At 31.5% G+C, this 16956-nt stretch overlaps 1 protein-coding gene across 4 annotated transcripts in view; it reads right to left on the bottom strand.

The window, feature by feature from the left end:
* Positions 1-2945: 2945 nt before the first annotated feature.
* The window catches only part of LOC115234337, a 108720-nt gene continuing 94709 nt past the window's right edge, over positions 2946-16956 (bottom strand). For all 4 annotated transcript variants that reach the window (XM_029805347.1, XM_029805349.1, XM_029805350.1 and 1 more), the window contains 4 exons: positions 14300-14419; positions 11891-12162; positions 6297-6413; positions 2946-5598 (listed from right to left, as the gene is read on the bottom strand). In XM_029805347.1, the coding sequence (XP_029661207.1) occupies positions 5379-5598; positions 6297-6413; positions 11891-12162; positions 14300-14419 (729 nt within the window). In that variant the 3' untranslated portion in view covers positions 2946-5378. The remainder of the gene's footprint in view (positions 5599-6296; positions 6414-11890; positions 12163-14299; positions 14420-16956) is intronic.

The following is a 16956-nucleotide window of genomic DNA, read 5'->3' as shown; positions in this document are numbered from 1 at the left end:
TCTTTCCCTCTTTTTCCCCTTTTTCTCTAACATGATATATAATCTACATTTCAAATCGGATTTATCCATAAAATACGTTAAAACTTTTGCAGAAATAGCTTTAGCTGCTTTTACGTGATACTCGAACAAACAAATAAACAAACAGAATCTGTGAAATCGGAGAATTAGTTTTAGAAACGAGTAACAAAAGCAGATAAAACTTACAGCTTAGCGAAGGGATTCTTAAACTCAGATAAAAAATATTAAAATAAATTATATATATATATATATATAGTTGAGATAGAGAAGAGAAATAAGCTGGAAAGCGTTAAAGATAAACGCTCAATTAAATAGTTTAGCGCACAAATGAATCTCAGCATGAGCTCCCAGTATTTAGATATTTTTCCATAAAAACAATATTTTTGGTTGAGATTTAAAGCATTACATCATCACTCTTTCATCGACTTGTAATATATAAAGTATTTGTCAATACACATAAATATGTGTATGCATTTACATATATGTATATTTGCGATATATAAATCTTAGGCGGCCGTCAGAGCCGCTGGTTCCGAGTAACACAAAATTTCGTGCAAAAGATCATGCGATGTAAATTGTAGTTATTATAGACAACAGCTTCTTTTTTCTACCACGCAGCGTCAAAAGTTGGCCTTGTTTTCCATGTTTTACAAAATTATGATTTGTAAATTAAAAATGATTGTTAACAAGATCTCGATATTTTTCTAATTTTTTGAATTAACAGGGGGCGCAGATATGCAAATTTTATCTTTCGATACACACAAGCGACGATATACAATTATCCTCCGCGACACATTATCTTCCATATTTAACTTATCTATATAAAAATTATACATACAATGTAATTTAGAATAACATATTTTTAAAAAATCATCACTTGCGCTGTGTCATCTGATACACACTTGTGTAGTATCGAGTAGAATAAAAATCAAACATGTATCGTGTAAGGCTGTGATCTTAAATTCTGAAACGTGTTCGAGGAATTAAAGGGATCGTCCGTACGTAAATTTAATTATTATACATATTTTAATATATTATGTATATTGGTCGTGGATATTTACACGCGTATTATAAGAGAAAGGAACGCCACTTGATCGCGGCCTATCAATGGACGAGATAACGAAAATGCATGACTAGATGAAAGATCGCGAGGCACCTATTACCGATTTTTATCGTTTTTCTTAAGTAGTTGCTATAATGACTGTTGTATAAACGCGCTCGTCATATAATTTACTCGTCCTTTGTAGTTTAATACGTGCGACAGTATTCGCGCCAAAATCTGAATTATCTTTTTAGAGCACTATTTTGGAAAGTACGAAATATTGGAAAATTATATATATTGTAAATTTATATTATTAAAATTTTCTTAAGATTTGATATTTAATATCAAATATTAAGTTTAACTTAAAAAAAAAGTTTACTTTAATGAAACATACATTGAAATGACAAGAATAATTTGTTGGCTAGTTTGTTATAATAGAATTTTCAAATATTCCTTTAATATATCTTTGTGCTATAGTTCAAAATACAAATAAATAAACAAGCAAATATACATTTTATTTCTACGGACGAGAGGTACAATAACATTATTTATTAATACTATGCAAAATTGTAGTAATGCAAAGATTAATTAATAAGTTTCTTTCCGTATTAATACATCTATAAATTATAGATAAAGTTATACAAAAGTTATCTGAAATAATAATGCATATCTATTTGTAAAATATCATATAATATCATAATATCGAAAAGAAAGTTTCGACTTTATTTCTTTATATTATTGATTTAGTGCTTTAAAAACTTAAATTTTAGAAATAAATTTTTGTGTTAGTTTTGGAATGCAACTTAAATATATGAAAGCTTACATGTTTTTATTATTTTGGGCTCAAATTTTATAGAATTACAGATGAAAAATTTTAATTGGCTGTTGGCAGATATCGATGAATAAACTAATCGTAAAAAATGTATGTCTGTGTGTGTGTGTGTGGGTATATATGAAAAATTAACTGAATAGATATATTCTAATACATCTATTTTTATTAAATTAGTTCAATTTCACTATTCAACTGTTGAGAAATTAAAAGTAAAAATTAATCAATATTTATATCTCCCGGATTATTGAGTTATATATTCGCAGGGATTTATTATATATGTATGTATATAAGAAAAATGTGATCTTTTTCTCGATTTACAATGCAATACGCGAACATTTTATCATGTAAAATGTTCATGCGAGTGAAAGTAAACATATTTTTTCAAATATATATAATTTCATTTGATTGGTCCCCAAATTTTGCGGTTGATAAATTACCAGCATAATGATATCAAGAATTTAAAATATTAAAAATAAAAAAATCACATTTGGTTTTTAACGATATGTATAAATAGGAATGAGAACCCTGCTTAAGATATATCTTTACTTATTTTATAAATACAAATAATGCTATAATATGTGTTTAAAAATCAGTCCCTTCGCATGATATGGTTAAAGATAAAATCGTCACACATAAAAAAGTATTATATTGAAATGATACTAAAATAATAAGATAATATTTCGATTTTGTTGTTTAATAAATAAAGAGCCATAACCATCTAATTATCTTTCAAATTCTAATACGATATTTTAAACTACAATTAATATTATATATTTTATTCATATAATTATAAATAATACTTATTTTATAACTTTTCAAAAAAGTATATATGTGTATGTATGTGTTTGTGAATGTGTTTGTAGTAAATCCTTTTACCTTTAAATGTGCAATGTAGACTTGGCCATATATTTTTGTCGATACCTCTGTATACTCTCTTGTAACGAATCAAATCTTGTGAGTTTTTTAATAATGGCCCCTTCTTCCTACAACGATTGGTCCAAAGATATGAAGTTGAGGGAAGATCAATAGCGATGAGAGGCATGTGCTTTGTGATTGCGGTGAATCGTTATTATTGAAAAAAAGCCATGCGGCTTTCTAATCGACTGATAAGGCGCTGTATTATAGGGTACTCCGGATAACCCGGTACGAGAATCTGTCGCACGCATTATTACACAATTTATATTGTTCCCACGTTACGATGAACCCTGATAAGCAATAAGCCGATTATCGAGGGAAATTTTTATCTCCTCGATATATTTTAGAGACAGGGAACCTCGCAATTTAGCCGCGATTAGGTCCCATATCAAAGATCGCATTTCCGCGTGCGTTTTGAAGAAGAATTTTGTAATCGCATAGATACCTGAAAATAGCGATTTTTTTCTAAATCCTCGCTTAATTCATGTCAGTTTATAAATGATTTAATTATATATATGAAATTAGATATATTATATATAGAAAATAGCACATATTTTTAGAAATAAATTTGTTATTGGCATATTCTCTATTAACATTATTAAACAATTTTTCTTTATGTTTATTCTTCATTATCTTTTTTTCTCATATATCGTATGTTGATATATGTTGCAAAGGATTAGAATACAACTCAAGTTTTCAGGCATCAATGCGTTGAAATTTTCGCACGCGCAAGTCTTAAATTGTTTGGAAGAAATATATAATGTGTAAATAAATCGGTTTCTATCGCTCCTGACACGTACAGGGAGTATTTTCAATCAGCTGCATTTTTTCTTATAACGATAGAAGGACTGTAGCTGATCCAAGACATCTTATATATATCGCGATACAATTCCTATATAATGATATAATATCGCAAATGGTCGAGGCGTATAATTTCGAATACTCGCGAGACTGCACATTTATCTTTGCTTAAGGGAGATCAAACAAGTAATATATGCCCTATCAAGTTAATCATTAATTTAAACAGGTAAATATATGTCCTATAACTTGAAATAACATTTGTGAAATGTCGAACTTATCACAGGCTAAACATGTGCATAAACATCACAGACGTTTTGACCTATGTAGGCTTTGATCAAATGGAAATGCCTAATATTTTTTAATGCTTTTGTATGATTTTTACGATGCGCTATTTATCTTTAGTAGAGAGAGATCTTGATTGATATATAAAATCCGCTTTAACAAAGTTAAATAATATAAGTCATATTAACGTTGAAGTATTCTTTGAAATCGTCCAATATATAATATAGATGCACATACATATATGTATATCTTTGTTATTATATTTTCTTTGAACACTATCTATATTATTATATAGACACAAGACGTAATTAAGAAATGAATATCTTTTTTAATACATATCTGGATATGGCTTCAACATTAAATCGAAATGATTCAATTTCTATTCAATTTCAAGCTGCAACTGAGATTGAATCTTAGATCTTGATATAGTGTATCTTGATAATAGCGAGCACATAAAAGAGAAAAGCTGTTTTCTAAGCATTGAGACAAGAAAATGCAACGTGAAAATTAGGGAAGTGCGAAGAATGGAAGGAGACATATATATACATTATTACGCACTTGTTCGTGCATATAGGAGAATTGTAACTGTATAAGCTTATAAACAAGCAACCTCGAATGACATTCATAACTCTTATATCGCATGTTACATCAAAATATTCACAAGATATTAAGATATTACATTGTGAGTGAGCAGCAAATAGGATAATAATTTTTGAGATTCTAAAGTAAGACAGGGCAAATTCTCTCAAATTAATACAAATTTATAATTATAAGTAATATAATTTAATAATATTAGGGATATCGAAGTAACGAAATTATTCACCAAGCCACATACTTCCTAGAAATATATGATACAAAAGATAGTCAAATTTGATCCGGACTTAATTTTTTTCTCGGTATATTTTTTATAATATAAAAGATAGAGACTTAAATATTATGTTTTCTGACATGCATTTATAATTCACTGGGAGATTTTCCAGAAATATTGGGAAAAATATATTTTAATGAGCACAAGTCATTATATTGAGAAGTAATAGATATTAGCATTGTATCATTCCAACTCATGCCGAGGAATAAGTCTGGATCAAATGCGAATATTTCTCATAGTTTCGCGGTTCCTATCAGACAAGTAGCAAATATATATTCATGATCTCTTCTAAAATGATACGCATGAAAGAATATCGCGCTTACAACGAACAGAGATAGGGGAGATTGCATGCGATCGGAAAATCCTCGCTCTCGCTTTACTCGGATTATTTTATTTCAATTACGATTTCCTGAAGAACGCAACAACGTATAGTATATATTATCGCGGAACGATTGCTATATCGATGATACAGCGAACGTTCGAGGGAAAGTAAAATATCCGGGCGACACGTGGTCGCGACTCGCAGTTCCGCGATTAGGGACGAGATCGGATCGGGATGAGAAGATTGACCGGGCAGGTTACACGAGGAGTTCCTTAAGGAAGTCCTCGGCAAGCAAATCCTACAAATAGTCATCGACGCGCTCGCTCTCATCCGGTGGACTCGGCTCACTCACGCTGAGGATCGGTAAACCGAAGTGTTGTACCTCGATGCTCGACTCTGTGGTTCCTCGCCTTGCATAATCGCAGCTCTTCGAGTGCCGATCGGCGTCCGTGCGTCGATGATAGTGATGATATCGTATCGGACGAGGGGGTTCGGATTCGTATGATCGCCGATAATACCTGCAGGATTTTCGGAATTAATCGATATTGAATTAGAATTTATCTTAGCTTCTAGACTAGCACTTTCTAAAGAATATTGTCCCAATCTTTTGACTAGAATAGAATTTAATCAGACTAGAGCAGAGAATAGTTTGGAATATATCATATATGTTAAAATGAAGAATTATTTTTTTGGATTATTCGAAATTAAATTAGTATATTTAAGATAAGATTTGATTCTATTTTTTTGGTTATCAAAATTTTATATCTATATATTTGAAATTTATCATTTATCTTATGTGTTTTGTAAAAAGAGCCTTCTCTTATTGAATCTTTGGAAATACTTAACTCACGCATCGTTCTGTGTGCATAGATATTATCGTTCTAGGTCGTTATTCTTTAATAAAGGAGGAGATATTTGTAGAACGAGACGGTGTCATCTATGATGACATATTTATGACCGATAACTTTCAGGGAAGTGCTTCGAGATATAAATATCGGCTATTGTAAATTCATGAGAGAATGCCTTTTATAATAGATGTCGCGGGTACTGTTCTTAAATTATCGGAGAGATATTTGTTCGCCAAACATAAGCTCATTATTAAAGAATTCAACTGCATTTTTTTTTTCTTTTTGAGAATCGGAGAATGTCGAAGATTCATGAATTGTCACGAATTGTTTCGCGCGTTTAAATTGTAAACAAAACGAAAGGCTTTTACCGCTCGTCCATGGAAGCAGGTTGTCGCATAGGGCATCTGACGTAATCATGATTTCCGCTGGTGCGCCATCCTCCGAAACGTTTGGCGACCAACGACGAAGATGCCACCGGGGAGTCTCTGAAACATGAGCATAATTATCTTTAATACGCTGAAGATTAATATGTAATTTGTATAAGATGTTATTTACACGCCATAATATTTACATTTGTACATATTCAAATACGAAGTTGCTGCCGAACCGACTGCCTGAATAGTTTAATAACTAAATACCTTATTTTGTGGGATGAAAATAAAATAAATTTTTAAAATAAACTTTTTTTCTATGTGTGTGTTGCAATTAAATCAAAGTTGAAGTTAGATTGTAAATAGAGTTTCGTTATCTGATCGTTTATATATTTAATATAAACGATTTGGTTGTGCGATTTTGCACATGTATAACAATTTTTAATATACAATATTTTAAATCTTCGTAATTTTATTAAGAAGAAATTGAATCACAAATTGTCGATTAGTTGCTAACTCAAAATAGCCTATTATTAACATGTATTGATCGATTGTTCTTTATTAACTTTCTCAGCTATTTGTAATATAATTAATAGTTACGTTCAATAAAATATATTCCTTTAACATTCGCTTAAAGGCTTAAACGGTTCAACTCTCACATTGTTTTATCTCGGCTAGTAAGGCATTATACAATTTCACTTCTTCGTAAAACATATTCTTTTGCGCACTTCTTGTTCTACGAAATTATATTGCAATGTCCCCGGCCTGTCGTGTTTGTTTTTCGCTCTCTTCCTACTATTTCTAATCTATTTCTTAATTGATTTGGCAACATATTTTTTTAAATTTTAAAAATAAATATACACGCGTTATAATATGCTTCGTATCATCGTACAATGTTTTACTGTACGCTTCATTCCTTCTAGCCGCTGCTTCTCTTATATAATCTAAAAATCATTTTTTCGCTTCCTCGCAGATCGCGAACAACACGCAACCGACCGCACCCTGAGCTGATCTCTGTTATGCGACGCGACCATGACCCTGATTTCCGTAATTAGGAAACCTTGATCGATACTATAAAATCGGAATCGTGCGGCGACACCGCAATTGCCACGATGAGCCGCTCGAGCAACAGGATCGAGGCGTTATTTGAGAGGATGAGCTCCAGTGACGAATCGGCGGCTCCTTCCGACTTTATAGTATCAGTCAAGGTTTCCTAACGGAAATCGGGGTCACGGTAGAAAGAAAGAGAGAGAGATATACTAATTAATAGTGCGATATTTTTAGTGAATTCAATCTATAGATAGAATATCTATGTTTATAGATTTACATCACATGCTACTATAATCATCAATTCTCGACTTTAAAATGGACTTTATATGTACACTATCAATATTGAATATCGCGTACATCTATCTGTTCTTCTTGCTAGCTTTGTATAAATTACGTGAATAAAAGATTCATATTCAATGATCATCGTGGATTTATCAAGATGTTGCGCGATATGAGACTAAAACCAAATAACATTTACGTAATAGCTCAACGATAGTAATCGTAAGATAAAGTTCTGAATGTCAATAGAAATAAAGCTAGTAAGAAAAACACGGTTTGCGTACATACTTGCGACAAAATCAAGCTAAGGACGAAGAAAGTTTGCGTATATCGCATGCACACACGCGGGTTTTCTATAATTTATAACTTTGTAAAGTAGTTGCGTTAGTGCGACACGTGCGCATGTAACGTTGATATTATGGAAATTATGCAATATAAAAAGAAAAGCAGGACATTTGCAGAATATATCTAATGACATGCATGTGTAGCGATCATTGTAGAGTTTAAAGTAGACCTAAATATACTTCGAGACATTTTTCTTGCCGTATTGTTGCTAAATCGCAACCGCAAAAGAAATATTCTAAATTGGGCAATAGATACCGTAACATATAGCACATGTATTGTGTAATATGAGAAATTAAAATTCTCTTTTTAATAAGAATAAAATACATATTTTGAATAAACTCTGTTATATATAATATTACATCAATTTTAAACTTTTGAAATAAATATCTTTTTCCATAAAAATAAAAAAGAAACACGAATAAGTTCTGATATTTAATTATTATAAATAAATATTGATAACTACCAAATAAAAATTTTTACAATTCAATTTAGTGTACAATTTAGTTGACCATCACAATCAACGCACGAATAATATAACGTACCTCTGCTGATAAAATTCGATATTAAATTGAAAAAAGTTCAGTATAAATGGTGTAAATTTAATTTTAAAAAAGTTTGTTTTTGCTCTTTTCTTGTTAACCCTTTTATTATTGAAGGGAATGTAATAAAGTTACATTAGTATACTTTTTCTATTTTCTATTTGAAGCAAATGGTTTTTTTTTTTTTTTTGGATCTAATGTCATCTTATCTTTTTATTATTCTTATTATTTATATCAATACATACAAAATATTGCTTAAATTATATTTATTTTTTTACAACTCATTTCTAAGATGATTCAACAAATACAAAATCTATCTTAGATATATTTTAATAGCCAAATGTATATAAATACAAACTTCAATCAGAAGCATTATATTAACAGATATAATTTGTAATAAAACATTAAAAATTTATTTGACGCAGAATCTATTAATTCTATCGTGGGGTAATTGCATCATTTGGTAGTCGAAAGATTAAACGACCCAGACAACTCGCGCAGCTTTTTTTTTTTTTAATCGACGAAGACCGTCGGTGTTACCCTCGTCGATGCTAATCGCTGCTGCGCGAGTTCGCAACATGATGTAGCGATACGAGAATAACACACGGCAACGCGCGCTGCGAAAAGCGGAAGGTCGCGCAATGCGAACGATTGCAAAGGGTTGCAAAGTAGCAAAGTCATTTACATGCGACACGCGGGTCAAGTGGACATCGCCTAGTGAAATTGTGATCGATAAGCCACCCACTCGACGGGGAAGGGGGAGGCTCGTGCATCGCGGGTCGAAGTCGCCGCGTTCCCGCAACAATGCACCGCCGCATTTAAATTCCCCGGACTGTCATTATCGCTTGCCCGCGTGACGCTGCGGGCGAAAGTGCACCTGGCTATGTTGCGACCAGGTCGATGCGTTTATTATTCTGTGTAAGTCGCATCGGCGATGCATTCCTAATAACTAATATAGATTGCTCTGACCGATTATAAAACGAATTCAAATAGACATGCTGATATGGATATTTTTTCTCAATATCAATATCATAATAAAACAAGATAATCAGCAATAACGATATCGATAAGTATAAATATTGCAGATTTTGATTTATCAAGTACACTTATTCAAACGTAATCAGATATTTATAAAAAATTGTGGACACCGATTTTACTCTATTATCTAAAAATAATAAGAGACAAGGAATAGGAAGTATTTATGAAACCATACTAATAAAATGTGGAATCACAATATATTTCTTTTGCATCATGCTGTAATGTAGCGGTAATTATGTTATAAACAATATGAAAGTGTATAAAAAATATTATGTTCTCCCCTATAATTTTATTATATAATTATTGCGAAAAAGTAACATAATAATTGATACATTTTGATTAAATATTACTCTCTGCTTTTGAAAGATTTTTTTCGCTAATACTGAGGTATCTGACATAGTCGAATATTGCAGAATGAGTGGCTTCACATATTCTTGTTTTTATAATATTTTATAAATTTTATTTTATCGATATCTAATGATAATATTGGCATGATAACGTTCTCTTTAAGATTAATATCTTTTTTGTAATACTTATCGATATTGTTAATAATATTAAGACTTTTTTCATCCATTCAGCTAATCGCAAAAGTTCTGTAGATTGCGTAAAGCATGATAACGGGAAATTTTTTTATTTTGTCTGAAATTATATTTACGCACGGATGTGTTTAATTTAATTTGATACGTTAATGAACGTAAACGTTAAATTGCAATTAAATAAATGTGCGTTGCATTCACGGTGAAAGGACGATGGCGTTTAATAAAATTATCAATATCTGTAACGTGTGAATATTGTACAAATATGCAATATCGTATATACGTATAATTACGTATAATAAAGAAAAGCACAAAATTGTGTCAATTGCTATAGTATATATAAAAGCAGTATATATAAAATTTAAAATTGTTAATTACTGTACAAGTTATGTGTAGCTTGAATATTGCTACGAAAAGCACGTGCCGCTGAAACAAAACCTTTACGATAATAATAAATTTGTATACGTTAAATACATTCGCAAATGAAGGCTGTCTTACGGAATTTTGCAATTCTAAAATTTTGAAATTTTACAGATTTTTTAACTGTATTGTTATCAAAATTAAAATTTCTAATTGTAAAATACCTTATATTTGAAAGCGAATAATATACAAATTCGCTGTTTCAAAATATCTGAATATCTGACTTATAAAGATTTTGTGGAAACTTATAAAAATGAAAAATTAATTTTTAAAACCCAAATAAAAATATTCTTCCTAATATATATTTCTTATAATACATAAATTAATAAATATTAATTTAAACAATATTTTTTAGTAAAATGCGATGTAATCGTTTTATGCCATTTATCTTGATAACTGCTATATTAGTACGGTTATTTAGTTTTATTTGTGCAAATATAATTGAATATCTGTAAAAACACTATGAAATACGCATGCTCTTATTGTAATTATTAAAATACACTACATACGTGAATATGTTAAAGATAACTGTTTTTATATGCTACATGATAAAAATGCGTCATTTGATGATTCCTATTGAATTATGTAAATATTCAAAAAATTGTTTGTGAGCAAAAACGCTTGTGATACTAATAAATCGTAAAAAGTATAGAAATATAGGTATAGAAATATAGGAAGGGAAGGACCATAACATGTTCATCTAAAATCACGATGCAGCTGGAGCACAATTTGCGTTCTACGATCAATATGACGGTTTCCCGGGTCGGGACGCGAACCTTCGATAAACAAGAGAATATTATCGTTTTTATTATATCTTATCTGCATATCTAAATCTTTTTATAAGATACCACATAATATATCAAAACAGGATGAGACATAGCGTATCCGTCCAAGTTGTTGAATCATAAAGATATTGTCTCCACGCTGCAAATGGCAAATGCGATTTCCTTAGAGAGCCTATTTAGATTGATCCTTCCAAGACTATGAAAGCAATATATTTCAAAGTATATATTTAATCATACATATATTTTTAACTACAATATACAGACTACATATGTAATTCTATTGCCGCGAGTAATTATTTCAGCTTCATACGCGCTGATATTTCACTTCTACGATGACTTGTATATATTATATCTGATTTTATATTATAAGAAAGAAGGTAATAACTAATTAATGAAATAAAAATTAGTTTTTTAAATTATTTTAGTTTTATAACAATCTGCATTATACATACATATACGTATAGGATAAACTAATGAATATTTTATACCAATAAAATGTTTGTGTAAACATATATTTTTAGCCTTTGCGAATTATCGGATTGAAAGATGTAACAAGTGAGAAACTTGGTATATATAATTACTTTTTAAATTTAACTTACCTTGAAGAAGGCTGTTGACAACCGGGATCCAACAGCGCTTCCATATTGTCTTTCGTTGCACTCTCGAGACTACTCTGCCTCCTTGATTCTTGGTCGTCAGACTTATCGTCGTGATTTGGTTTCAGGAAAGATTCCCGGTCGCCCTCGATACCGTCGTCCCTGAAATTTCTTCGTTGATTCTGTTGGCGATTCGTCGACACGAGAGGTAAGTTATCTGCACTGCGAACCTTACGACACAATTTGGACGTGGACCCGTGGCGTCGCAGAAATTCCTGAAACGAAAAAGCATTGAGTGTGGTCAGAGAGAATTGCGCGATGTAATTAGGGCAGCGTTTTACTTTTTTAACAGAATTTTGACAGACTTTTTATGGATATGGTTTTACGTTGTGCGCCATTAAGTGTAGTACAATGAACAGTGTGATTAAAGACAGCGACGCGTGAATAACGGTAATGGAAGAACATAACGCTTCTTTGAGCAGAAACATATCTTTAATTTTTAATCGTATCGCAATGTATGCTTGCTGTGCTTGTCTGGCACATCCTCTTTCGTATCTGAATTACTATTTACAAATTAAATATTGTATAATAAAGTCTTCTTCGGTTTTACAGGTTAATAAATGTTATGTCAGGAATGCGAGATGAGGATTTTAGCTAATTGGTATAAATTATATTATGGGGTTTACATTACGACGGAATATTTTAATATTAATTTATACGTTTAATTTTATCATTGCAAATAACAATACGCTGAAAATGCAACAAATCTCGTGTACAATATCGACGTTGAAAAACACCAAACAGAATTTTGTCTTATTGACGATATCATCGTGCTAGTATTGTGCCAATTGCGAGCCAATTGTTAATAGTATCGTGCTAATCGCGACAGCAGCGTGTCGTAATATAATGTGTATATAGAGAGATTAGAGAAAAATACACGGAAATAGTGTACGACAAATAATAAAATAGACATCCAGTGCCGACTTAATGAGAACGCGATTTGGAAATGTATAATACACACATCGTTCATGCGGCAAAAATGAGTTTGTCCATTTCCTTACAAGTAATCCACGAACATATTGATCACCTGTGGTGCACTACACTTTGCCTCAAACTACCTTGAACTTTGACGTTTGAGGTATCTCTTTCGCACGAACTCTTTCGTGTTCATTATTTATTGAAATAACTGTCGCATTGAGGGATATGGTTATTCCCTTCGACTTGGTTGCGTTATGTTAACAATATATGCCGAAACGCGCGATCTGAAACTATAACAATTGTATAACAATCGTGCTAGTAGAAGAAAGAGAAATATCGATACGCAGTTGTCGATGGACGGAAAGGAAACTTTTATTTCGAACTTTTAATTCGAGCGATATATATAATCGCGACTATGGCGTTTGTAATGATTTGATCTGTTGTTTTGGTAGAATAAGAAATTATCACATTCGCGTAACACGTCTTGCAAAAAGAATGCACAGTGAGAATGCCTAATGAACTATTATTTTTCCTTCGTGTTATTGGGACTACTCACTTTCAAGACTCTTGTACGAAAGCTTACAACGCTTTTATTTATCGCTATCTTTTTTACAACGTTATAATTTAATTTTTAAATTCCACAAGAAAAAAAGACACACACTGTGTGGTCGATAATTTTATTTCTTTTATTAATAATATCACTAAAGCTAAACATAATAGAACACTAGCACACAATAAAAATTCAATCTCAAATTATTTATTAATTCATAGAAATATTAATAATATATATTTAATTAAATTAAAAAATTATATATTTAATATTACAACAATTTATACAAAATACACACACTTGCATATATATGTATATATTTCGTTTATCTTTTTTTATATTCTGTTCAATGCTTAGCGTACAAGATCGTAAAAATTATTTTACCATAATTGACTCTGTTTCGTTAGTTGCTATCACTTAATAGCACATCTTATTTTTTACGATATCTCGAAGATACATTGACATGTATCGTATTTGCACATTATTAGCCGTATTAGGGGATATAAATCGGCTTAAGTTCCAAGATACGCAAATTTAGATTTCATCGGAAAAATTCACATATTTTACTTTTCAATTTCCAATTATAAATTGTATAGACTTAAATTGCAATGGAGCGACGCACAGTTACTTTATTGTAAATATTCGTATCGTGTAGTTGAAGCTAAATGTTTCCCTTGGAACTCGCTCATTGACTTCCGATTTCAATCTCCTCGATTGCTATAATCAGAAAGCGACTGTATGGGCCGGCATGGTTAGTCCATCCGGGGGAAGGTCGCGGGCGAAATCGCGCCAGCAGATCGATCGGGGGATTCGAGGACGCGGCTGTCCACCTCGCGTAATCCATCGATCTTTCTGCGTGGATTTTTCCCGGCACAATTACTTACCTGCGATAGGAAGCCGGCCACGTCGATGGCACTGTTGACGCGCGGCCTCGAGGTTCTCGGCCAGCCTAAAGCTCCACCGCTGTCTAGGGAGTCCACGTGATGGCTCGACCAGTGCAGATGCTGGAAATTTTAGTCGTTTTTGATCACGTAACCGTCACGGGAGCGCGATCGACGGCGGTGATAATTGCAATCGAGCGCGGCCTCTCGAAGCGTGACGTTTTAATGCACGTGGGATCTACGTGATAAGAAAAGTTGAGAGACCGACGGGGAACGACGAGTGAGGGTGCCGTGAACAAGATTGCAGAGACGAGAGTGAACTACAGGATGCGCCACGGGGACTCCGCAATTTTTCTCTCGGTTATAAATTCGTTATTTCGATATCGATTTTTAGTCAGCACGGATTAGATAGAGGATCATTATTTGCGATAATTTCTTCACACTAATAAGTATCTTGCCAATAAAACGTTAAATTTCTTCAATTCGCTCTAAATAAGGCTAGTATATTTCTATCAAGTAAGAGAAAGAAACATTAAAAATTAAATCCTATTTCAAATAAAATTAGTTTTATCCAGTAAACAGAAAATCTGAAGTTCAATAGCATCCTCACTACCCTCCTATGTTCTATTTTCTTTTAAACAATTGCAATAAGAGTACGATTTAACGACTTTGCAATCTATGTTATTATGTGTATATCTTTATATTTGTTCACTTAAGAGAATTTAAACGTTACAATTTTGGGTAAGTGCTAACGTATTATGGCGTATATTACCCGTTTTTTTTACAAATATTCTTACTATACTAATAACTATAGGTATCATATTTTATACCGGTTATATCATTTTTATTTTATATATAAATATTTGTAGATTATTATTTCAGCTAAGAGATGGAAATACTTACACGTCAAAGTTCGTATATTCAAGATAATAAACGCTAATCAAATTCAGAGGCGATCCGAGAATTGATTTGGATGAAATTGTTATTCACATAAAATATAATCGATATCCGTCTCATTTAATATAAATATATTCGTATATTTACTTTATATATATAATCGGATTGTCTTAGTTAACAAATTTATTCAAAAATACTTCTTAATTTAAATGATTCACAAAAAAATGCTTAAATAGACTAAATAATATTAAATCAATTATTAACTTTATACTCATATTTTTTGAAATATTGAAGATAGAGTAAAAATATTAAATTTTACACATGTGAGAACTTAAAAATATTTTTTATTCTTTTTCCTAACAATTATATTGGTAACTCCGTTATTTTAACGTAATATATCGTTCCTTATTTTTCATTAAAAATGTTTTGGAGCACATTTTCATCCCAATTTCCGTATCGCCTGTTTGACGCGCAAATCGCGCTGTCGTATCGCGAATACTATATATCTACACGAAAGAATCGTTCACAGGATGCAGTATTATTTTTTTTTAATGTATATTATTTGTTTTTATTAGGGCATGAATTTTCTACGCGATACGACGCGCTGCTCCGGCTCTACTTGAAAGCATTCTTGAATAAACTATAAGCATCTTCGTGACTCGATAATCGTGATAAAAAGCGATGAGATGTGTACTGTGCGAAGCATTGTTTTAATGCTAAACAGCTGTCAACTCTGTCTAGCTATTAGTGCGAGGAGGTGCAATGTTCAAATCATAGCTAATCTATACTATTTTGATGCTAGTTCATTCGAAACTAGTTCATTTCGCGATACAAACTGAGTTTATTTAGCTTTAAATAGTACTACAATACATCTATGTTTGTCTTATAAATAAGCGTGTGTTATAAAACGAGGAAAAAATATAAAAACTTTGCACTCTTATAATAATAAAATATTAAGTGAACACTATATATATAACAATAATACAATTAACATAAAATAGATATCGAAGCTGAGCAAAAAACAATACCGAGAACATGACATAAAATAACAGTATCCTACCTCGTTGCACCAATAGCGTGATTTTTCATTTATAGTTATACTAATAATATACGATTCAAGCGGCTGCAGTATAAACTCCTGTGCGTGAAAATCTTCCCTATTGTGCTTAAATAGTGCCATATGTTTAAAGACGTAACTGAAATGGGACGAGTTTAAGCGACTTGAAGCGATTGGAAAGCAGTGATCATATTTTTAAATCAAATTACTGGAAGTGTCGTTTAATGAAAAAGGAATATTTCTTGGAAATAAATCAATCGAACCGAGATTCAGAATAAGATGGTGTCGTTCCTCAAGTGCAGCAATGAATAAAAAATCAGTGCAATTTCTTCTAAGAATTTATATTCTAACGCTTTAGATGTGTAATAATATCGATATATAATTTTGCTAGATATTATATGATAATCAGATATTATATTATCATTTTTACGTTATGATAATACGAAAAGACGAATTGTATCTGTATGCATGCAAGTGAGATCATCTAAAATATCTTCTAAAGCTACGCTTTCCGGAATTATTTATTGATCGTTGGGAAAGCTCTTGTGCTTTTAGATACTTTACGTAAAAGACTCCTAAGCTATATATAGTATTTACTTTCAACCACTATGGTGAGATCAAACTTGGCTCTAACACTTTATGAAGTATCAGGAAAGCGACATAGATTTTTCTCTTAGATTATTTTTCAACAGATTTATTATTTATT

This window comes from Formica exsecta, unplaced genomic scaffold (genome assembly GCF_003651465.1).
Source record: "Formica exsecta isolate Colony F162 unplaced genomic scaffold, ASM365146v1 scaffold2, whole genome shotgun sequence".
Classification (NCBI taxonomy): domain Eukaryota; kingdom Metazoa; phylum Arthropoda; class Insecta; order Hymenoptera; family Formicidae; genus Formica; species Formica exsecta.
Note: the sequence above shows the minus strand (reverse complement) of the source record. Positions and strands in the feature narration are given on the sequence as shown.